A 23,246-nucleotide genomic window follows, 5' to 3' on the forward strand; every position below is an offset into this window, starting at 1 on the left:
GACGGGAGATAATGATTGATTTACTCTCTCAAAACAGAGGACCATGTCGAGCTGTTTGCAGTTTGAATGTTTGAAAAGGCTACCTGCACATAAAAGAATCCATCAGCCGAAACACAAAAGAATATCTGCAGGCAAACGGTGTTTATCCCCTAGCGGAGCTATATCTATACAACACCTTCTCATCTCTGGCTTTGTAGGGTCAAAGCCAAACTTGTAACTAGAGACGATATGAGCTACAACCGCCAATGCTAATAAAGCCCAACATACAAGGTATGTGGCAATTCTAGAAGGGCAAGAAAAGAAGTGGAATCTAGTAATCTTCCTCGTCCTCGTCATAATCATCTCCCCCAAATATCTCCTCCTCATCCTCCCCATCCCGGTTCACCTCCATATCCTCATCGTCATCCTCAAAGACCTCGTAATTGCCAACGTCGTAATCATCCCCTCTCTTGCGCTCAATGTCGTCGTCATCATCCTCATCATCCTCAGAATCAGAAGGTGGCATGGGAATTCGACCCCTCCCGCCGGTTAACCCCAGCTTCTGTGCAAGAGCTGAGGTTGCCTTTCTGGAGCGGCTGAATTGCTCATTCTCTTCGTCTTCTGACTCAGACTCGTCGGTCTCTTCGGAGGATTGACTATCGGATTCTTGTTCTTCCCCTTCCTCTTCCTTGCTGCTGTTGTGGTGGGCATCGTCATCATCCTCACTGTCGTCCGAGATAACAGCTCGGAGCCGTTTGTTGGCCCTCATTTTCCGCACTTCCTGATCCGTGTCATCGTCGGGGCGAACAAGCAAAGCGGTGCTATCGCGGCGGGCTCGTTTGATAAGCTGAGGCATCTCATCGTCCTCGTCTTTTTCGGCACTGCCGTCCTCTTCCTCGGAATCAGAGTCCACCACCCGGCGGGCTCGCTTGGTTGGCCGAGGTACCACCTCTTCTTCTTCTGAGGTCCCGTTCTCGTCGTCAGAGTCAGAGTCCACTACACGGCGGGGTCGTTTGGCCGGCCGAGGGACGTCATCCTCGTGGTCGTCTGAGTCATTTTCCAGATCTGAAGACTCCATGATTCTGTTTCGTCTGCGCTTGAGCCTCGCTCTAACTGCTTGTTGATCAGATTCAGTGTCAGGCACTTCCTCCACGCTGGAGGATGCGCGAAGTGTAACTGATTCCGGTTCGGGGCTGGAAAATCCAGTGAAAACCTCGTCGTCGTGTTCGTTGCCATCTTCTCCAGCCAGATCAATCAGCGGGCGGTCCCCATCGACCCCCTCATCATCCGAGTCTACCACGCTGCCACCCCCTTCCCCGTCATCTTCAGAATCCCCCTCGTTGCTGCCGTCGCTATTGTCAACGTCCACAATATTCAGATCATCTGAATCCTCATCGCTATCCTCCGATTCAATCTCTGAATCATCAATCCCCGAACTTTCGTACTCGTCCGGTATCTCCTCCCCCTCGTCGGAGTAGTCCTCGTCGTCGAACGCCACGTCCGTCGCCCCGTCTTCATTCCACTGCAGCAGCTTTTGAAAAGCGCGCTCGCCTCTCTTGTCAAAAAACTCAATCACTGGCCAAACCTTGAAGCCCAAACTCCACGCTCGCTGCACATAGGTGCCCGGCTCCTCCTCTTCGTCCGAGTCCGAGTCAGAATCAGAGTCGTCCAAGCCGCGCATATCGTCCGCCGCATAACAAGCGATTTCCTCGGGTGTGATGGTGAGAAACTCCTCCTCGACTACGCCCGGGCTTCTGGTGTTGCTGGTCCCGTTGACGTCGTCGGCGGAAGTGGGCCTGGCGTCGGCGACCGATGCTCTCCTGGCTTCGGCAGCGCGCTTCTCGACATTGGGCCAAACCCAGCGGTACTCGACAAAGTTCTTGGTTTCATGTCCCCTTCTTCCGTGCTGTATCTCTGCTTCCTCTTCGCTGGTCAAGGTGTAGTGGTTCGCACTCGGGTCAGCGCACCAGAGCAGATTCCTTGCCTCGCAGTGGTTGTACTTTGCCAGAAAGAAAGCATGCTGTAGATTTGGAAAGGCACAAGTAAAGCTCTGAAGCATCGGATCCCCCGTCAAGAAAAACAAACCCTTTTCAAAGGCAATGTTGCGGATCCTGTCTGTAACTCCTGGAATGACGGGCATGGGCCATGGCGGGAAGTGACGAGACATGGCGCTGGCGACACGGTCGATAAAGACCACGTCACGCTGGCTGTGAAAGCGGACTGAGCCCCAGCCTCCCCGGAGAGCCAGCTCATCGGGGAGGTAGCGAAGGGCGAACTTGCGGCTCTGGTGGTGTATGGCAAGCACGGTCCGGGCCGCCTTGGTCTGCTGTTCGAGTTGGACGGTTTCCCAAATCTCGGGAGGGGTACCATTCTGGGGCACCAAATGGCCGACAATCTGGAATTCATAGAAGCGCGCCTTCTCGGACAAGTCTGGACAAAACTGCTTCCAGATGAGCTGCTGGAGCTCGAGCGGGAGCCGGCTGAATTGAGGGATGAACTGAGAGCGTTTTTTGCTGCGTCGTTTGTCTTGAAATAGAATCCGGCGGGTGCCGTTCTTATCATCATCAGAGTCGGATGAGTCTTCCGAGTCGTCCTCACCACCATTGTCCTCTTCCGACTCCTCTTCGGAAGAATCAGCGGCCATGTCGTCAATGAGGTCGAAGCGGCCGTCATGCTCGGAATACTCTTCTTCTTCGTCGCCGTCAGAATGGTCCTCTCTGTCGCTGCCCTCCTCGTGTGAGCCAGATTCGTCGTTGTCGTCGTCGTGGTCGTCGCCGACATCAGAATGTGAAATGTGGGTAGCAAACGGATTGCCCTCCTCCAGACTGTCCTCGGCTAGCTCCGACACATACAAGCCTGTGCCTCCATCTTCGTCGTCGTCCTCGTCTCTGCGGGGCATCTTTTATTGGTTTAATCAGGCAAAGGCGAGCGAGTGGTGCTCAAGGGATGGACGACGCGATGAGTTGAAGTGTCGAGTCGCGTCTGGGGTCTTTGGTCTTGGGGTTCATTGAAGGTTGTGACGATGCCAAGCCGGCAGGCAGATTTTTAGCGTGTGCCCGCTGAAAGCACAGACCATATCTGCTGCTCCCCTACATGGTTGATGCTGACTCTCATCATTACTACTTATTTCATCATCTCAATCCCAATTCACTAATAGTAGTTAGTTATCTTCCGCATGAAATATGTACATGAAATCGGCCTGCTACTCCATATGTAATCTATCACAGTTCCGGACCCTCCCAATTCTCCCTCCTCAACCTTCCAAACCAAGCCTGCTTGTGTGGAAAGGCAATCTCTTTCTCCTTGCTGAACCCTGCATATTGTAAATGTTGAATAAACCTGCAGAAGAAAGCCAGCCAGTTAGTTAGCCATTTAGGCAATCCTGCCATCAAGACAAGCATGTCATCATACCTCTCATTGTCCACCCTTGGCTCTAGGCACACGCTCTGGGTCCGATAATCAGCACAAAAGGCCCAGTGCACCAAGCTCGTCAGCCAGCTCTGCACTCTCCCCCGTGCCCACTCTTCACCAATCAAGACATGGCAACCGCGATCATAGTCGTCAATAGAACCTCCGGCATATCTCCCCAGAATGTCTTCCTTGACCCAATAAAGCTCAAAGTAGCCAAAGGGCACACCGTCCCACAGGCCAATAGCTGGGAAGCTATGCCTTGACTGCAATGCATTGGACAAAAACTTTGGCGAATATTCGCCCCAAAAGGCCGAAACACGAGGACTAGAGTGCCATTGTTGAACCAAGGCTGTATCGCTGAGTTGACAAAGGTGTGTATGTGTTGAAGACTTGGGACCTGTGGGTCCGAGGTACGGGACCGGATGAAGTGAGATGGAGGCGACCCTAAAGGACAGGTACTGGTTCACCGAGGGTATGAATCGGGTATAAAAGACTTCCCCCATGCGAGGAGGTTTCGGGCGGAGGGGATGCCGGGTGTGATTGGTTATGGTGTAAGGCAGTGATGCAGGAGGGTAGTATGTCGGTAGGTGGGATGCCGAGAAAAAGGGACCGATCGGAAAAGAGGGTACACTGGCAAGGGTGGTAGGTGGTGGCGCACCGGGGAGATCCGAAATGTCGGCAATTTGTGAGATGGTACGCTCGCCCTGGGCTGGCGATCCAGGCCGGCTGGGAGTCGGCGACGCAGTACCGGATCGGGTGAACTTGGTGGTGGGCTGGAGCGTGAAGAGGAACAACCGGCCGGGGGTCTGCCAAAACATCCTGCGCGAAACAAACATGTTGGCCCATTGGTCTTCTGTGTCGTCCAGCGCGGTTCCCACGGCAGAATTGAAGCTTGCAATCAAGCCCATGCGCTCCAGTTTTGGTATCAGGTTTCTCCCCTTCAGCAGGCCGTCTCTCTTGATGCGCACTCGCCATTCGCCACGCGGCCTGCCAGCTGCAGGCGTCAACCGGGAGGCATCCGTCGTCAGGGCAGACGGGGGAGCCTTTTGGTGGAAGTACCAGAATAGCGTGACCCATAGCATCATGGCTACCTGCCGAGTAGGGCTCGCTGCTGGCTTGAAGTCATGGCTCGAGGGGCTCGATATCGACGAGATGAAGAGGCTGTCGTTTAGGAGGGTGGGGCTTGTAAAAGCGTGGATGTGAGACATCTTTTGGGGCGCGGGGCTGCCATCGACATCGGCTCGTATCGAGTCATTATCGGGGGTGCTTCTGCTGCCAGAGCTGCCATCGTCCGGGTCAACAGTGTGGATGACGATGGTCCAGCCGGCTGGAAAGGCGTTGTGGTGTACAGAGAGGTCATTGGACTTGAAGAAGAGGCCGGCGAACACAGGTGTAACAGTATAGCTCTGCCCGTCGGGCAGGTAGATGACCTGTGACCCCATGGAGGGTTGTAGCACGGGTGCTGCTGTGAAGGCGGAAGCGTAGGTAGTGATGGAGGCGGGGCGTTTAGTGCACTGCGGGGTACCTATGGTGTCTGTTGGGCAGCTTGATAGGTCTCGGGTTAATAAGGACGAGAATAAGACGGCGGCGGGCCTTCTTCTCTAGAAGATTTCCATGGCGATATCAGAGTGGCGCTGGCGGCAGCAGGCATGAGATGTATGGGGTGATTCTGCTTGCAGCTTTATGTGAGCTTCTGACAGCTGCGTGCCTCCAGCGGGCGCAACGAGGGGCAGGGAGGGGTTACAGGGATCAGCTTGCGCATCTTCCGTCATCCAGGAACATCGGGAAAGCCAGTCCCTGCTTCTTTGGTAATCACCCCACTGTTATTGGAGGATATCGGACAGGGATCAGAATTTACACCCAGACCCTTCTCTGCCTCTTTCCACTGGGGCTTTCTCAAGTGTGTTCGCTAAAGCGCTGTTATCTGCATCCATCATCAGCATTGGGCAACATCACTCCACCTAGCGATCATTCAACATCTGACCGGGACAGACACGCCAGCTCAGCCCCCCCTGGAACATCAGGTATCAAATGTATGAGGTAGATTCGATACACTAGTATCTCAAGAATCTTTCTTCTTGGACTTGTCTTGCCTCTTCTTTTCCTCCTCTGTAAACTCCTCGTCCTTTTCCTTCTCGTCAGACCGGTAGTCCTCTCCGTTCTTGGTATTCTCCTCGTCCAAAGCTTCCTTAACCTCCTCTCCCAAGTCCCTCGCATCGTCCCACTCAACATCATACTCGATGGCAATCGCCTTGATCTCCCTCCTCAGCGCATTTGCTTCCTGCACCAACTGCTCCCATCTTTCCAAGTCAAAGCCCTTCGCCTCATACAAGGCGTTCTGTCGCCTTGACACCGTCACGTTCATGGCCGCCTTGTAACTGAGATCCTTGCTGATATAGAGAAACCAGAGATATCCGCCCATGATTGTTGTCAGTCCGGCAAGGTAGGTGACTGGTTCAATGAGATCCCACCCATAATCGGTATGAAACGTGACATAGTACACAATCACCCACCAGCCCGTCAAAATACCGAACCCTCCCTTGGCCAACAGGTTCGCACCACGATGCGCCAGCAAGTCACACTCCTTCTTGATCTTGGCCAGCCTGTCTAGCTCATGGCTCATCTTTCGCAGCCTGGATCGCATGTAGAATGTCCTGTCGTTGAAACTCGGCACCGTCACGCGCATCTCCAGGTGATAGCCTTCGACTTCGATGGCAAACTCGCGCCCTCGTGCTGCATCACGGATGAAGTCTCCCATCTCGGTGCTCGAGCTCCAACGGACCCAGCGCTTTTCCTTTCCTTCCCTCTCGGGGCCCTCGTGGCCCAACCCAGAGTACGACGCCACGTGTGTTCTCTTCGACGCGTCTTGTCCCGCGGCGTCCTTTTTTCGCGCTTCGGATCGGCTTGTCGGCTTTTGATCACCATGTTCGGTATCCTCGGCCCGGAAATATATACTCGGAATCTTTTCTTTACCGTCTTCCAACACAGGTGGTAGCTCGGCTTGGATGAGGCGCTCGACGTAGGATAGCGGTTGTTGCGGGTGGACCAGTATGGCTAGGGGCTGAATGGTGTCATTTTGAGATATCGAACGGGCATAATCGGGCTTCTCTTTATCGTCACTGTTGCCGTTGTTCTGCCTGTCCTTCTCGACGCCCATGGGCAAAGGAAGGATCAGTTTCAGGAGCCGAGTGGGCGTGGTCAGGAGTTTGCCTTTGGTGATGGGTTGGATGTCTTCGCCTTTTGGGTCGACGGTAGGCTTGTCGGCTCCCTCGCGGTGCCATGGTCTTTTGATCTGGTGCTGTCGGACCTTTACTTCCTGCTCCTGTTGGTCCAAGAACTTTTGGTCGAGTTTTCTGGCTTTCGTATCCCCAGGTCGTTCGGCTGGCTTGGACGAGAAGTGGCGCACGGCTGGGTGGCATAGGGGGAGTGGGAGACAAGAGTGTCTGCGCGGAAGAGATGTCGTCAGTTGGCGCGGCAGCCGCCAGAATACATGATTCATGGCGTTGTACTTGAGTTTGGAAGTTTGTCTGATCTCATGCAGGTGGCCTGCAGGTGGGAGCTTGGTGTCGAGGAGTCAAGGAACGAGGACGTGTGCAGGAGTTGAAGAGAGAGAGCTTCAATATATAAAAAGCAGTGTCGTAGGGACGATCATAAAGTCATCAAACACACAACCTCAATTAGAAATGGGAAAGATTGACCCATCCTATCAGGCCTGGAAAAGATGTGAAGTTTGGGCAGCTGGAAGGTAGAGGCTGAGCTCCAAGCGCGCGCATGACGTCACCGCAGCCAGCGAGCGTGCTTTCAACGGTGGTGGGTCCAGTCTTATTGCCAGGTTCCAGTGTTCCACGCTGAAAATAACGTCTTGGAACCTCCATCAGACCATCACCTTTCACCATCACCATCATCGCCATCATTACCCAAACAACAGATCTGCTCTTGACCCTCGTCGTTCGGTGTGATCCTCTTCCACGCGGGAATGTGGGCAGCCCAGCCAATGCCAGTGGAATCATCATGTGGCTTGACACTAGAGATAAGGACCGGCGATAAGCCAGGTATCTACCTATCTGGTAGATACCTGCTCCAGAAATGTCTCCTTGACGGACAGCGCCCAGCATCCGTCAGTGCCATTGTAATCCAGATCAGTTGAGTGAACAGGAATGGACGCTTCTTCTGGCTCGAGCTCACCCGCGACTCTTGCTACCGAGCCCCCAACCCGCGATCGAGCGAGACTATCCTCCCGACCTGAACGTCCTTGCGATACCTGTCGCAAGCGCAAGCTGAAATGCGCAAAGGCCCCTGGTCATGAACGATGCGTTCTATGTATATTCCACGACCGCGACTGCACCTATGAAGATGCGCCTCAGCTGAGGAGGAAAAGAGGCTCCGGTGTCGGACAGCCTTCCCCGGAGACGGTGGACAGCAGCACCGCATCCGGCAAGAGACGAAAAGCTATCACTGAGGATGCCACCCCATCACTCCTCGACCAAGCTCTCGGCCTCCACCGAACGACACATTTCAAGTACATTGGCTCGAGTTCTCCCCAGCAAGAGAAGCTAGTCGACATTATACATCAAGTTGGCCCATCACAGGACTGCTTGACCGGCACCAAGTTTCGTCGTGTTGCGCACCATGTTACCTTCTTGTCCAAGCCCGACCATGATGCGCCCTTGAGCAATGACACAGACCGAGATCTGGAAGCGATAGAGAGCCTAGTGAGCCCCCACGGGCGAGGTTTGGTGGACTTGTATTTTGGAACAGTGCACCCAAGTTACCCAATCCTCCACAAGGGCGTTTTTATGGAGAAATACAAACGATCCTATACCGAGTTTTCGCCTCCGCTTCTCGCGGCCGTGTACCTGCTGGCCATGGACTGGTGGGAGTTTGACCGCGAACTGTCGTCACAGGCCAAACCGGATACCGGCGCCTTGTCACAATGGGCCACCAAGGCGCTGATGGATGTCATGCATCGACCCAAGCTGTCGTCAGCACAAGCTGCGCTCTTGCTGTTGCAGAGGGCGGGCTGTGACTCATGGATCCTGACGTCCCAGGTTGTTGCCCTGGGTGAGGAGCTAGGATTGCACTTGGACTGCTCCGACTGGAATATTCCTGACTGGGAGAAGGGTCTCCGCCGCCGCCTTTCCTGGGCCCTTTTTATGCAGGACAAATGGGGGAGTCTCATTCATGGCCGTCCATCCCATATTTCGTCCTCATGCTGGCAGCTTCCTGACATCACCCTGAATGACTTTCCCGAGTCCGCGGCTGATGACGAGAATAGAGAAGGCAGCAGCGAAGTAGAGAAGGGTCGACTCTTGTTCATCCATTTGACCAGACTAACCATGATTATGACAGAGGCAAAGGAATGTCTGTATGGACCACACGACACTCGAGTTCAGGCAATTGTCAGATCTGCAGGCCTTCAGGGGCTGTTGGAGCTCGTCAAGCCTCTTGTTGTCCAGCTGAAGGACTGGATGCACTCTCTCCCGCCAGAATTGCGCATGTCTGATATCAAGACGAGGAAGCTCTGTTCCAACGGCTACCTCCACCTTTCTTACCTTGTGACCGAAATCATTATCCATCGACACATCATCAGCAACCTTGATAGTGCCCCCTCGCCGCTCATAGCTCTGTGCCGCGATGCCGCGCGGGCCAGACTCGAAAGGGCTGTTGCCTTTGTCGATGCTCTCAAGCCGGAGCATCTCCAGGCGTTTTGGTGGTTTGCCGCGCCGAAATCTCTGGCCTATATCAGGACGTATGGTGGGCTGCTGTGGGCTACCAGTGCCACGGAAGACGAGGCTGAGTTCTACCGGAAGAAGCTGGCGGATTTCCGATGGGGGTTGAAGGTTAGGGCAAAGGGGGTGGGGTTCGTGACGGCAGCCTTGAAAGAGATGGAGGAGAGCCTGAGCGAGATTGATATGAGTAGGGGTGTGGCTGTCCCTGAGTCGACAGGTGGCTGAGTTTATGGCTTTGTCAAAGCGATGTGGCGGCAGGACTGGGAGCTCTCGTGGTGCCTTGTATGACTGCAGATTTCAGTTTGGTTTGTCGGTTTGATCTGGATGGTTATCCCTCCAGTATGCTGGACAAGTTGTACATCATGACTTTGCTCCATTTGCAAAAACAGTCATCCATGTATGTCCCTGACATCTAGCACCGTCGCTGAGAGCTCTTGTATTCCGTCTGAGAACCAAAAAATCATCATGGAAGATGGCACAATAGCACCAGCAGCGGCTAGGTACTTGGACTTGTCGGGTCGGGCTGAACCATTTGAGGAAAGAAGTACTTTTTCTGTTGAAAAGGGGTAAAGTGAAGTAGTTGAGAGGGTATAATGTGTTAATGTTAAATGGTAATACACCAGATATGTTAAACTGTGATATATAGCCGAGGAAAGAAAAGGAATATAACTGCTAATTTCAGGCTCTTGGCATATACGGGAGTTGACCTGCGTACTTGTTGACTGAACGGACTGGTTTGCTCTTGACAGCTCTAACGCTCACGGTCGAAACCTTGCCTTTGCAGGTAGACGATAGGGGATAGCAGATCTGTGAGCAAGTGGATTATGGAGCTCCAGGTTCCCTAGGTGGACTGATCTGGCTGGTATATAGAGTAACGATATTGATTGAGGTATCAGACGTTTCTTGGACGTACACGATTCCGTTATCAACCATCTCAGCTGCTGAATGATAATGATTGGCTTATAACATCCTAATCATCATATCCGTGTATACTATCTGTATCATCTCCGAGATTTCTTGGGGGTAATAAGGCCCCACCGAGACCTCCAAGATAGTACTCGAGTTGACAGGCAAGGTGAGGTCACAATGACTGTTGCATCAAGTACATCCATCCGTACATCATATCTCTTCGAGACAGCCCTGTATATGCCGCAGGAGATTGCCAGATGGGTTGGATTGGACGGATTGCTTTGCTTTGTGGCTCTGTGGGGTATACACCGATGCATCCCTCGGTTCAGCGGCAGGAAGGAAAGACGAAGCTATCGAACAAGGGGAAGCGTGGGATGGATGTGGATCAAGCTGGCCAAGCGAGCATGTTGCGGTCTGCGAGATTGTGTGGACTTTGTTCCCTCTGCCCTGTAGGGTTGGAGAACGGTAAATAAAAACGGTCGAGCATGGTTGAAGGGTGCCATCGCAAGCGGGTCGAGAACCACGGCAACCAATGTCACTCCAGGTCAGACGGGACAGTTGGAATTTTTTCTCCCATGTTGGTCATCCAGGATTATTATTCTTTGCGTAACAAAGTACCGGAGAGTTGCCCTTGTTGAGAAAAAAGAGAGGCTAAAGCTGTCGGAAGACGAACCTGGTCATTATGTCATTTTCTCACCTTGACTATTGCTACCATTCTCAGCAAACCCCTGAAAACCTGTATCAAACACACAGCTCTCGGCGGAGGAGAGAGCGCGGGGATAACTGCCGTGTTTCGCCCCGTGGGGAGACAGGGCAAATGCGGACTTGTCTCCGTATACCGTCCTCCGACTGGTCCTCCCACATCATTTCCGACCATGGTGAGGTTAAAGTTTGCGTCGTATGGCCAGTCGATGGCAACGAAACAGTTTGATTGGGGATACAGACAGGTCGGCGATCGTCTGAGTATTTAGCCTGGGGGATTTGTCTAGTCTGAACCAGCACCGAGATGACATCCCGCTGATCCCCCACTCAAGAGACCAGCATCCGGACAGGGCTGTCGTAGTGTAAATTTCAGCGGATAATGCCGATATCGTAGAGTAGTAAGGGGAGGATATCGGTCTGGTTGCTCCGTATCTACCAAGTGCACCGTATCGACTCCGTATTGGCCTTGTTCCTAGTCGCCGAGGCGAAATCCTAGACGGCGTCGAAGATATCGCCAACAGCGGCCAGACAACAAATCACAGAGCCACGGCCGGGTTGTGGTGACCTGGAAGAGATGCGGGGCATCCACCATGGTCAAATGCCGAGCGTCCGTGAACTTTTTGGCGCGGTGAGCAGCGGATCTTGGCGCGAGTCCAGGCGCACGTTTGGGGAAGCACAGGAACGCGCCATCTCATGTCCAGATCTAGAATATGCTATGTCCTATAGATATATAGGTAAGACACGAACACGAAGAGAGCTGACAAGTTAATGTACTGTACATGCCTATCTCTAGAGGCAACAGAGCGAGATGAGGACTGGAGGAGGCGTGTCGCTTGCGAGCACAAAAACGCTCACCTTCAGCCTCGGGATGTGTCACGGCCCTAATAGGACAAGGATACCCCAGCCGTGACATATCCCCCAGTGGACACACTGACCCAATAAGCATCGATCCTCAGCAACGGAGAATGGCCCTAGCTCGCTGACGAACTTGTGGTAGGGCTGAGATTCTGCGTGCCTTGCACAGAAGCCACCGAAAACGCCATCCCCCTCTTTTCCATCACAACTCATCACAGTACGAATCGTTTGGAGTCAACCAACACTATCCCAGCACCGTCACCGGCAGCATGCTCTCTCACACCGAACTGTATTCTCGTTTGGTACCTACTCCATTCCGATCATGTACATCGGTTGGGTTCTGGCCGCCGTATCAGGTTGTTGGTGACACCAGATCAGATTTCGTCTGATGAGAATTGCCGTCGGGATGACATGACAGACAGCACAGATGAGTAAGCCCGGCTGGCTGGCTTCCAAGCTGGAAGCAAGGTCAAGCTCCGAGGCCCCCAAATATCTCATCCATACGGCCGGTGTCGAGTGGCGAGAAGCGGTTGATAGTGGTTGCTGTGCCTTTTGTACTCCAGAAGCTGAAAGCTGCTGAGAACATGGACATGGCGGTGAGGGCGGTGAGAATGAAGCTCTTCCACAAATGATCAGGTAAGCGAGTGCGAGACACCAACCGTTAGTATAGGGCGGCGACGGGCCGCAGATTCTTGCCCCGTTGTTTGGTGGTCACGATGAGATACACTTTACGAGCAGAGCAAAGCAAAGCGAAGCCCCGCTCGACGGTCCCGTCATCACGATCGCCACGGTACCATCTGTGGTTTCCTAATCCTGTTGCGGGCCGGCTTGGACGGGAAGCCAACGGCTGGCAAAAATACCAACGTGGTACGGGGACGGTTGCCCGCAACCCTACAGGGCAGACTGCCGCCCGCCCTCCAGTGCCTCCGTATCTCTGGAAAAACGGGCGAGACGCCCTGGCCTGGTCAAAAAAGGGGGTGGGCGATAATTATCCCTGCCATCTCTCTCGCCGTGTTTCCTTCGGTCGTGTCCGTTTTGTTGTTTTATACCTATTGCCGACTTTGGAAATCCGAGTGTGGTGTGGACAGTGTGGTGTGTGTGGTGGGGAGCTGGTGGACGGACGCACAAGCTGACTCGGGTCTCCTGGGCCCTATCCAAACAGGCTAGCCTGAGGGAATCTCATCCAACAAGCCCCGATCTGTCTCGCTGGGCGGGGTGACGACGAGGTGAGACACGGGCGGGTGACTGTGATGAAAAAGCAATAGGGCTGAAGCCTAGTGTTGTGTAGTGTACAGTAGCAAGGTCCGGGCCTTGAAGAATGGAATGAATATACATACAATCAACTGTCAGACTGACACGACCGAGAAAGCCGACGGTGATTTCTTGCTGATCTCGTGCTTGATGTGTGTGATCAGAGGGCAGCTGTCATCATCGGCCACTGTCGGCACACAACCGAGTGCAACCATAAGGAAGGTATCCAGAGAGATGTCCTCCTCAGCTGGTCATAGAAGAAATCATGGAAGGAAAATACCAAGACACGGCCATGCCCAGCTCGTCCAGGGCGACATTAGTTTGGACTCCAAGCTCGACGCCGTCTCGAGTATTGGGTAATACCTCACCGCTGCCCCTCTTTTTTGAGACATGGGAGAACCCTCGACCCGACTCGCCATGGCGCCAAAACCGTGCGACAGAAGCCCACAAGGCACAACACCACAATTTCCAGTTCCTTTTTCCTTCAGGCGTGCACTGTCAAAGACCGCCCATCCTGCCATCCATGCCCCCGCCCTCCAGCCCAGGGCTAGGTACCTCCACTACCTAATCAATGCTCACACCCCCCTCTCCCCCGGGCCCTCGAATACCTCCCCAGTCACCTACCGTACCAATCAATCACCCCCCCGGGCCCCCCTCCCCTCTCCCGTTCCCATCTCCATTATTCTCCAGGGGCCCATCCATTATCCATTACGGAGTATCCATCCATTTGTTGAAATGCTACCGCTACCGCTGCCGCATCGAGAGCTCTGATCTCCCTTCCAATGTTCTGTTGATAGTATTTTTTATTTTTATCTCTTTTATACTTTTTATTTTGTTTTTTCGCCTTCACTGCTCCTCCTTACCTCCCGGACATTAGGTAGTACTAGGCTGGAAGACGGATTGAGCTCGCGCCTACTTTACAGAGTACCCTTACCTACAACACAGCCAATCCCTCCGATCCCTCCAATCCCTCTCTCCGAGTTGCACCTGAGAGGTGCATCGGCAACACCGAGGCCTCTCTCTCCGTCTCTTTCTTTCTGTCTCTGTCTCTCTGTCTCCTGTCTCCTGTCTCCTGTCTCCTGTCTCTCGCGCGCGCGCTCGCCCGCTCTGGACGGACACCAGCAATCATTGTTTCTTGCTGCTTGACGGAAGCTTGGTTTCAGCTGCCGCTCTCTTCAAAACCAAGGCGGTGGCAAGGCTGAGGTGTCGAACCACTGGCCCTGTGGTTCAGCTGTTCAGGTCCTTGGTAGCCCCCAGGGACGTCATCTCTCGAGCTCGAGTCGACCATCAATACGAGCAGAAACCATGGCTGCCATTCCCATTCAGGCCCCGTCGTCGCGACACGGGCCAAGAGACACCATGAACAGTGGGCCGCTACCGTCTTTATCAGGCCGCGATGGCGGATTCCCTCCAGGTCCCTTTGCGCCCATGTCCCATCGCATCCCATTTAACGACAACCTCTCGCCCTCGGCTGCTTCGAATCCCATGGCGATACGCAACAGAGACACCGACTTCGCACCTCCACCGCTTCCTCCACCGCGCCTGGTGCCCATCAACGGACCCATCGACCCAAAGGAGCATCAAAAGTGGGAGGGAATGCGGAAGCGCGACGCCAACTATGACGGGAGCGTAGATAGCGGTTTGGGCATGAGCCCCCACGACTTTCGTAGACGCGACTCGGACTACGACGAGACATACCACAGCTATGGCTCCAACAGGTAGCTTCCCCCTTTGGATTCTGTAATAGAGGTCCAAGGAGCGCAATCGCTAACAGTGTAAACAAAACACACAGATCTACGACCCTCCCATCCTTCAGCGCAATCAGCCAGACCATGAAGAGCTTCCGTCCAAGCCACGAAGCCATTGACAATTCCATGCTCAACAGGCTCAACAGGCCCACCATACGCCGTTCCGGTCTCAGCACATCCCACAACGAACTCCCACCCCCTCGCGCCCATCACGCTGACCTTTCGACGCTATCTCTTCCCCACAGGTCCAAGCAGCCCTTCCTCGATATCGGTTACAGCAGGTCCCCCATGTCGGCTACGTCGCCTGGACCTTCGCCGTTTGGCCACCTGGGACCTATGGATTACCGATCCCCATTGAGTGCCACTGATAGTACCGACCTTGAGCGTTCCCCGCGCTCGCACAGACTGTACAGCACACAGTCCATGACGGACAGTGAAGGACCAGGTCTCTCGCACGGCGGGCATGATTACGAGGGGCGCGACGAGGATGCGGATTTTCCCATGGAGGAAACTACGCGGATGCGCAGGCTAAAAATAGAAGACCCCTGGAGGGAAAGGGAGCGCGAGAGGGAAAGCTACCAGCCGGGTCAGAAGCGTCGTGCATCGTCGCCCCCAAGCGACGATGTGCCCATGGCGAGCGATTCTATGCGGTGGCCTGGCCGGGATGGGTCTGGCATCTCGCGCGGATCCCCCACACCCAGGCTGCTCTCTATGCCTCAAAATTCCACCTTGGGAGGCAGATCCCCTGTGAGTCGCAGCGGAAGCTACAGCAGTAATCTCACGACGAGTAGCATGACGCTGGGCCGTCGTTCGCCGGGACTGAGCCCCAGCGGTCTCTCGCCGACAGATCCGATGAACTGCGGCAGCCCCTACGGCACACCACTCAGCATGACGGCTGGCTCGCCCAGGTCGGCAATCGGGATGGGCCTGGGGCGGTCAGCGGCCGCTGCGGCACAGCAGCCGACGGGAAGAATTGCGCTGGTCCCCCCCAGAAAGGTGGCCGAGATGCCCAAAAACACCAATGGGAGCAGCCTGGCCGCTAAGCTCAAGGGCCCTTACATGTGTGAATGCTGTCCCAAGAAGCCCAAGAAGTTTGAGACGGAAGAGGAGCTCCGGTATGGTTTTTTTTTTTTTTTTTTTTTTTTTTTTTTTTTTTTTTTTTGACGAAACGCAGCATGCTGATCGAGCTTACAGCACACACGAGGCTGAAAAGCAATATGAATGCACCTTTTGTGGAAACCGCTTCAAGAACAAGAATGAGGCCGAGAGACATCAAAACTCTCTACACGTGCGTCGGCATTCTTGGTCTTGTTCAGCCCTGACGGGCTACGAGCGGGCCTTCCACGACAGCACGGCAACACCGGGTGAAGCCGACACGTGCGGATACTGCGGGAAGGAGTTTGGACGCAACGGGCCAAACGCCAGCGTCACCGACGAGGACTGGGAGAAGCGGATTCGCCATCTCCAGGATGTCCACAAATTCCGCGAATGCAATGCCAGCAAGAAGTTCTACCGGGCCGACCACTTTCGGCAGCATCTCAAGCACAGCCACGCCGGCACCAGTGGCAAGTGGACGAATATGCTCGAGAACGCGTGCATGATTGAAGAAGACGGTGTGAGTGTTGGTAGATGAGGGACGGGGTCATCAGTATGGGAATAAAGCGGGAAGGATCAAAACAGGGCAGATTGCCGGGCCGGGAAAATCTCTGATGGGCCGGGTCGACCAGTGACAGCTTCAGAAGGCCCTTTTTTACCACCTAGGGGCGTCAGGGTCAAGGTCGGACGCACTTCGGGTTTTCCATTCAGGACACGCGGTGTGGCGGACCTCTCTTCTTCTGCGCCAAGTCGGGGCAGCATGGAGCGGGACCTTCGCAGAACGGGGCCTGTTTGGGTTAAATTGTTCAGATGAAAGGAGGGCAGATACGGCGCACCTCAAACGTCAAACCGGGCCAAAACACGGCAAACATGCAGGCTGTCAGCCCTCCTCTCTGTATGTATGGCTTCCAGATATCGCTCACGAGCAGGGCCCCACACCACCACCACCACCACCACCCTCTTGTTTACCAATGGCACGTTGACCAGCGTCTGCATGGCAGCTTCTCTTGCAGATGGCTGGATGCTGTCGTCAGGCCTTGTTTTTTCCGACCCCAACGGTCTGGTTGAACCTTGGCCAGAGGGCTATGCAGGGCTTCACACCACTCTTGGCAGAAGGAAGGGAGGGGGGGCGGTTACGACGAGCCGAGGACAGGCAGTTTTACGTGATGACGACAAATGAATCTCATGTCCAGTTTTCTGCTTTTTACACTTTTTTTCTCTCTTCAAGCCTGGCTGGCTGTCTGTCTTGGCGCATGGTGGGAGTGGAAGGGGGATGTTGTTTATCACGAGTACATTTGGGCGGAAGGGCATTTTGTCATTTTTGTCATTTGATCAAGCATTTACCATCACGTACATTTTGTTCTTGGCAGCATTGATGGGGAAAAGCGTGAGGATCGATACCAGGGGCGAAGGAGATAGGTGTTGTCAGTGGCTGGGTTGTATATCGTACATACGGTTGGTCTTTTATCTCTTATTACGAAGAGTTCAAAAAGTAATTCATGATCCACTGTTCTCTCTATCATCACTTCGGAAAAGAAGAAGCGGAAACGGGAGGATTTGTGAGGGGGCCCACTTTGGAACTTTTCAGGGGTCCAGAAGAGGTGGTGCCGAGAGGGGGCCGCTAAACCTTACCAGGCGCCGCCGCCGCTGTCCGCCGCTTTGGGGCTGTCAGTTTTGCGGCCTGCCCCGCATTTTTCCCTTCAGTGAATGAACTGACGACTGCGGGGCAGAAAAATCCACGATCGATCCACCCGAAACCGCTATCTACCAATATAGCAAACAAACCACATCGATACAGCAATCACAATCACACGCCGAATTGGTCTTTGTTGTCATAAAAATAACTTTGCGCCGCATCAACTAAACATATCGACAACAGAAAGCGACGACACATGGTACTGAGCAGGATAAACGGCTCGGAAGAGCTGTTTGTGGGAGGGTAAACCTTTCCTTTTGTCTCTCTCTCTCTCTCTCTCTCTCTCTCTCTCTCACTCTCTCTCTCACTATGTGTGTGTGTGTTTGGAATTCACAGACTGACGTTCTCGGCCTCGACAGCATCTTCGGCGTCACACGCCCCCGCGTCATCACCGAGCACAAAATCACCCACGTCCTCTCCGTCATCAAATACTCGCTCGACAGCCTCCAAAATGAAGCCTACCGACCCCTGCAGCACATGTCCATCGACATTGACGACATGGACGACCAGGATATCCTGGTGCATCTGCCCAAGATGGTGAGGTTTATCCAGCGGGGGTTATACGGACACGACTACACCGAGGAGAAGCAGCAAGACCAACAAGAACAACAACAACAAGAAGAAGAAGAAGAAGAGGCGGCAAAGGGAGCGGTGCTGGTTCACTGCGCCATGGGGAAATCCAGGTCTGTCACGGCCATAGTGGCGTATTTGCTATGGAAACATCCACATCGGTTTGGGCTTGGGAACGGGGCGGTTGATGCCAAGGAGGCGGTCGCAAAGGCGGTGCAGTGGGTGAGGGGGACGCGGCCGATTGCTGAGCCGAACGAGGGGTTTATGGAGCAGTTGGAGCTGTGGGTTGAGATGGGGTGTCCGGCCGGGAGTGATGATGCGGTGGAGAAGGAGGTCAAGTATCAGAGGTGGTTGTATAAGAAGGAAGTGGAGACGGCCGCGGCGGTGGGGAGGGCGCCGGATTGGATCCGGTTTGAGGACGAGGAGGCTGAAAAGGAGCAACAGAAACAAGACGAAGAGGGAGGAGGGGGGGCGTTTGAGTTGAGATGTAAGAAGTGTCGGAGGAGGCTGGCGACGGAGCCGTTTGTTGTGCCGCATCAGGGCAGGGGGAATAAGGCCAAGGAGGATTGCCCGCACTACTTTGTGGAGGCCTTGTCATGGATGAGGGATACACTTGAGCTGGGGGAACTGGAAGGGAGGCTCAACTGCCCGCATCCAAAGTGCGGGTCATCAGTGGGGAGGTATTCCTGGAGGGGTTTCAAGTGCAGCTGCGGGGATTGGGTAGCCCCGGCCTTTTCCCTGCAGCAGAGCAAGGTTGACAAGGTCGCCGTGATGGGCGCAGGGAAGAATGGCACGGCCGGAGCGAACGAGATAGCGAGCCGGATGGCTGCGCTGGGAATACGGATGCCTCCGGGGCAGAGGGCAGAGAACCTTTGAGAATCTCCTCTGATCTAGTTACCTCCCACCAGGTCAAGGCACACCGCCAAGCACACCATCGCATCACAAAATCCGCGGTTCGGATGATCCGAGGGATATGTTGCAATTTTGGTAGTGCGAGACGGCATGCACGGGTGGCAGATGAACAAACACACATGCACACAGACACACACACACACACATTGTCCGACCCGTGGGTAAGTGCACCAGCTGAGTCTATTGTGACGGTAGACGATATCTGTTTCAGTAGACGAGCATTTGCCGTGGGGGGAACGAGGCACTGGTGTAACCGAGTTCATTGTGGAAGAGGGTGCAGTGGTGATGTGGAAGAAAGGGGTTGATATCATGTGGGGGGTTGCATTTGATGGTCTGTGTTGACCACCTTGCATGTGCTGTTTCCTCTGATTCTTCTCACTCGGGATAGGAGCGGAGCGGCACTCCAGAAATATTGAACTAGTCTGTTTGATTTTCGCAGTATAGCCTTCACAGCCTTGGTTCTAGGCAGATGGCTAACTTTGCGGCTCTGCTCATGATGGAGATGCCAAACCTGGTTTGGTAAAGCAGGGTCATGGTATTTATGTCATGGCGTCGTCACTTGTAAGCCGCTCACATTGCATGATCATGGTCTCCATGCTTCTTGTTGCTTGTCTGCATCATCTCCAGAATCGAGTCAGCTCGTCGTATGTTTGCCTTATGCACACCACCGCTCACCACGCAACGGTCATCCGATCTCAGTCAGAATGGTTGCTGACGGAAAACAAGTGCTGGCTTCCCGCGCCGGGTAGGCGGGTTCACGGTTCAACATGTCAGCCCAGATCACGTTTCCTCCCGAGCATGTCGCCATTTTGATTGAGTGAACCTTACCGGTCCGAGGCTTCCACACTTGTTGTCTCATATGCATGACAACTCGGATCTTTCTTGGTTTCTATGACGACTTCTTGTTCTTTTGGCTCCCGCCGATCACCCATCACCCATTCACCTCGGTACCCGTCCCACCCGTTCATCCTCTTCCATGATAATACCCTAGAACAAAAGGAAAAGGGGTGGGTGAGACTGATCATAGCCGTTGCGGTTTGACGTGCGTGGAAAAAAAAAAAAAGCCTGTCGTTGATACCACCTGATCATATTAGAAGATGACAAGTCACATTTTGGCAACGGAGATGCAAGATATTGTGTGATGTGAGAGGGGGAGGTGGGCAGAGAGCAAGGTTTGATGAAATCGATCGAGGGTAAGCACTAGGCTGCTTCAAGACCAGAAGCCATGAACCAGCTGATGACTTGGGTTGCCGGCAGCAGTAGCAGCAGCAGAGATAATGTAAGAAGCAGATATTTCCATCCCTACAGAGTGGAATATATGTGATGTATGTACCTGCCTAGACAAGGAGTTTGGGTTCTAGAATTTATCAAGATCCCTGACCCTGACCTTTATCCCCCCCCTGCGCGCCCTTGGATAAAGTCGTTAGTTTTGGGGCTTTGTATCACCACACCATCACCACTTCCTCCCTCTTCATGCACAGTTCTTCAGTTTCACACATACCTAGAATCAGCCAAGAGACCGGCCCGGGATTTGTTTTGTTGAATGCGACGGCAACACATAATCAGCTTTCGGATAGATAGCTAGCACGGCACGAGATTAAACAAGAAGAAAAGAGGTACATACGTTGGGATTTGGTGAGTAAGTACCAACCTACCTTGGGCCAGGGTCAGCGTAAGACGGTGGTTGTATAAGCCGTTTTATATGGGGCAAAAAGCACGCTAGGTAGCAGCCTCTCTCATCGATCAGTGAGGAAAATGAAGCTCCTCGGTCCGGGTTTCTGGTTAATAGGTTAGATGATCCCTTGAAAATGCTCATTTTCGAGCTTCCCTACCACTGACCGAGCAACTCTCACAAGATGGTCTCTTGCATTCCCCCATTCCTCCCTCCCCCCCCCCAAAAAAAAAAAAAAAAAAAAAAAAAAAAACAATCCCCCAGATGCAGGTGAAGGCCGTCTTTCTTGGCGTAGGATTTCCAATACATGTCATGTTGTACTCCCACATCCACCCCCCGGTCCGTTTATCGCGGCGTCATGCCGTTGGTCCTGCACTCTGCACAAAATATATGAGAGGAAAAATGTCGCTTCTGCCTTCCTACTTGCTGCACCGAACGGAAGGATGTTCCGCTCCCGTGGTCCTCCATGCCTCAAACCTCCCGCCCCGTCGTCGATCGTACCCCCCGCCCTCTCCCCAGTTCGACGCAGTTTTGATCCTGTGCTTCTCTGACTAGGTAGGTAGATCCACAACCGTCTGACATGGCATTAATACCTAACCTACTAATGATCCTCCTCCAGCTCGGGTATGCCTTGGGAGGGAGCCATGTAGGAGCAATGCGACGATTCATACCCTTTCAACCGACCAGTGATAACCACCTTCTTCCCACCCCAGTCTCCACCGTCCACAAGGCCTCGCGATCGCCCCAGGCCAAGGTGACGGCACAGCCCGTTTAGCTAGCTCTTTTTTCTTTGTGTGGAACCGAATGCTACTGTCGTAGGATCTGTGGTGATGATGGAGGGAAGGAAGAAGAAGCAGGCCAACGGCGCAGCAGCAACTTGACTCAGCAAAGAGAAACCCCACGTCCAAGGAAACATGAAAAAGGCGGAGGGGCACGGCAAAGTATACTATTTGCATATAAGCAGGGGGAAAACAAAATCAGATAAGACTGGGGGATCGCCAACAGGGTTACCCAAAACTCGGCAGAAACAATCAATTCTCCCCAGGATGGCCCCCACCAAGAATGCCAGTCAGTCAGTGCCTGAACCTTTTCGTTGCTGTCGTTGTTGCTCTCGTCTCGGTCCCCAAGAGGCCTGCGAGAGAAGCACCTCGCATTCGGCCCCTACGCGATGGTGTAAAAAGGGCTGAACCGCTCGCACAAGTGCCATGGGACAGGGTATTCGGTATATATGTATGTTGCGTGGTTGGTGGTTCGAGAAAAACGTCTCGATTTAATCCGTGTAACCCTAACCCATCAACTCTCTGCATGCTCCTCGCTGTTGGCACCCCCCCTACTTTCTACTCGCCCTGTGCAGCAAACCCTGGCATTCTTTTGCCTGCCCTATCCTGCCCTATCCTGCCCTACGAAGAAGGAGGGCTGCATTAGCTCACACACCCCACCTGCTTGGATGGCTGCACGACCCAAAAACGGTGTGCGGGATATGAGTTGCAGCAGCAACAACTGCCAACAACAGTTAGGCAAAACGGTGGTGGCCTCTCTCTTTTGCTGCGCCGCAGGGCACTCGGTTCGGTAACCTTTTTCTTCTCTCAAAACCCCTGCTTGCCCCCCTCCTCTTTGCCGAGTGGGAATTGTTACCCTTCTGGGAACCACGTCTCTGAGTGGTCCAGGAGTGCGAACTTGAATCCATCATCCAGCACCGTTTTCTCCGCGCAACAATGAACCAAGATTTGTGGTTGTGGTTGAGGTGGGTATCGTCGGCCCTGAAGATACACAGACACCTACATGTGTAGGACAATGATCATCTTTTGCATATTCGCCGTCGGAGATTGCAGCGGACCAAGCAGCAATATCAAGGCAAGTTCTTGGGCACCGAAGGGAAATAGTTTGGATCGCGCAGTCTTTCTCGGTTCCGTTTGGCGATCTCGGCTTGCCTCTTCTTGAACAGCCGCTGTTGGAAAAAGGTGCTGCAGAAAACTTGGTCAGCACCCGGCCCTGATTCGCCCAGAAAAGGTTCACGGAAGCAAAGCATGGAGGGAAACTGACGGTTTGAGTTCAAACACGCGAGGCTCTTCCTCCTCGGCTGGTGAAACTGATGTTTCCTCTTTTTTCTGCAAGACCGTTAGCACAGGCACACGACACGACACCGCCAGCGGGAGGAGGGAGGAGGAGGCGGGAGAGTCGGCGGATCTAACCGTTGCTGCCGCCTTGTCCTTGTCCTTGTCATCTGTCTTTTTGGTGTCATCCTTCTCGTCCTTGTCGTCCTTCTTCTCTGCCTTTTCCTTCTTCTTCTTCTGTTTCTCTTCGTACTCCTTCTTCACCCGCTCAATCTCGTCTTCCAGCTCCTTCTTCTTGCGCGCTTCGATGGCGGCATGGTCGATCTTGGGGGTGCAGAAGCCTGTGTCTTTGAGATGAGAAGGACAGACGTAGAACCAGTCTTTGTTGTCCGATGTGATCAGGACACTGGAGCTGGGCTTGTAGCAAATCTCGCATGACTTAGCCGAGGTCTCGGCAACCTTGCGGTGTGTGTACTCGTTTGAAAACGCCATCTTCGGGCATCCGAGACAGAGAGAGAGAAAGAGAGAGTTGTTTGTTGATGTCGTGATTCCAAATAATGCTGAGCTGTCGATGCGACAAGCCCCAGGCAAGGCGGCCGCGGGGTAGCTTCCTCCAGCCTAAGCCTTAAAAACACTGTGTTTACACAGTACGCGGCACTGTGT

The 23,246-nt window shown here is 53.7% G+C and overlaps 7 protein-coding genes across 7 annotated transcripts; 3 read left to right on the top strand and 4 right to left on the bottom strand.

The window, feature by feature from the left end:
• Positions 1-310: 310 nt before the first annotated feature.
• Positions 311-2,878, bottom strand: QC763_502450 (uncharacterized protein; the record flags this gene model as incomplete). The annotated part of the gene is made up of 1 exon (XM_062912841.1): positions 311-2,878. The coding sequence occupies one exon, from the start codon at positions 2,876-2,878 to the stop codon at positions 311-313; it is 2,568 nt and encodes an 855-aa protein (XP_062763794.1).
• A 322-nt stretch (positions 2,879-3,200) lies between these two features.
• QC763_502440 (uncharacterized protein) lies at positions 3,201-4,832 on the bottom strand (the record flags this gene model as incomplete). The annotated part of the gene is made up of 2 exons (XM_062912840.1): positions 3,201-3,318; positions 3,391-4,832. The coding sequence occupies 2 exons, from the start codon at positions 4,830-4,832 to the stop codon at positions 3,201-3,203; spliced, it is 1,560 nt and encodes a 519-aa protein (XP_062763795.1).
• A 620-nt stretch (positions 4,833-5,452) lies between these two features.
• QC763_502430 (uncharacterized protein) lies at positions 5,453-6,889 on the bottom strand (the record flags this gene model as incomplete). Its single annotated transcript, XM_062912839.1, has 1 exon — positions 5,453-6,889. The coding sequence occupies one exon, from the start codon at positions 6,887-6,889 to the stop codon at positions 5,453-5,455; it is 1,437 nt and encodes a 478-aa protein (XP_062763796.1).
• Positions 6,890-7,547: 658 nt separating this feature from the next.
• On the top strand, positions 7,548-9,344 carry DAL81_2 (Fungal specific transcription factor; the record flags this gene model as incomplete). Its single annotated transcript, XM_062912838.1, has 1 exon — positions 7,548-9,344. One exon carries the CDS (start codon positions 7,548-7,550, stop codon positions 9,342-9,344), a length of 1,797 nt encoding a protein of 598 aa, XP_062763797.1.
• A 3,785-nt stretch (positions 9,345-13,129) lies between these two features.
• QC763_502410 (uncharacterized protein) lies at positions 13,130-16,217 on the top strand (the record flags this gene model as incomplete). The annotated part of the gene is given in 4 exon segments (XM_062912837.1): positions 13,130-13,903; positions 13,918-14,554; positions 14,629-15,699; positions 15,779-16,217. The coding sequence occupies 3 exon segments, from the start codon at positions 14,142-14,144 to the stop codon at positions 16,215-16,217; spliced, it is 1,923 nt and encodes a 640-aa protein (XP_062763798.1). The 5' UTR covers positions 13,130-13,903; positions 13,918-14,141.
• A 1,354-nt stretch (positions 16,218-17,571) lies between these two features.
• Positions 17,572-20,061, top strand: YVH1 (tyrosine protein phosphatase yvh1; the record flags this gene model as incomplete). The annotated part of the gene is made up of 3 exons (XM_062912836.1): positions 17,572-17,618; positions 17,735-19,418; positions 19,584-20,061. The coding sequence occupies 2 exons, from the start codon at positions 17,572-17,574 to the stop codon at positions 18,819-18,821; spliced, it is 1,134 nt and encodes a 377-aa protein (XP_062763799.1). The 3' UTR covers positions 18,822-19,418; positions 19,584-20,061.
• A 1,309-nt stretch (positions 20,062-21,370) lies between these two features.
• Positions 21,371-23,112, bottom strand: QC763_502390 (uncharacterized protein). The gene is made up of 3 exons (XM_062912835.1): positions 22,722-23,112; positions 22,573-22,637; positions 21,371-22,493 (listed from the first exon to the last, which is right to left on the bottom strand). The coding sequence occupies exons 1-3, from the start codon at positions 23,073-23,075 to the stop codon at positions 22,379-22,381; spliced, it is 534 nt and encodes a 177-aa protein (XP_062763800.1). The 5' UTR covers positions 23,076-23,112; the 3' UTR covers positions 21,371-22,378.
• Between the last annotated feature and the right edge of the window lie 134 nt (positions 23,113-23,246).

The sequence above is a fragment of the Podospora pseudopauciseta genome, assembly GCF_035222475.1.
Source record: "Podospora pseudopauciseta strain CBS 411.78 chromosome 5 map unlocalized CBS411.78m_5.2, whole genome shotgun sequence".
In the NCBI taxonomy this organism is placed as follows: Eukaryota; Fungi; Ascomycota; class Sordariomycetes; order Sordariales; family Podosporaceae; genus Podospora; species Podospora pseudopauciseta.

What these genes read in the sequence shown, in the direction of transcription:
- QC763_502390 (XM_062912835.1), bottom strand. Translation starts at nt 23,075, where the DNA reads ATGGCGTTTTCAAACGAGTACACACACCGCAAGGTTGCCGAGACCTCG. An exon ending in AGGACAAGGCGGCAGCAACG is followed by an intron (nt 22,638 to 22,721) that starts GTTAGATCCGCC and finishes ACGGTCTTGCAG; the next exon opens with AAAAAAGAGGAAACATCAGT. An exon ending in CGCGTGTTTGAACTCAAACC is followed by an intron (nt 22,494 to 22,572) that starts GTCAGTTTCCCT and finishes AGTTTTCTGCAG; the next exon opens with CACCTTTTTCCAACAGCGGC.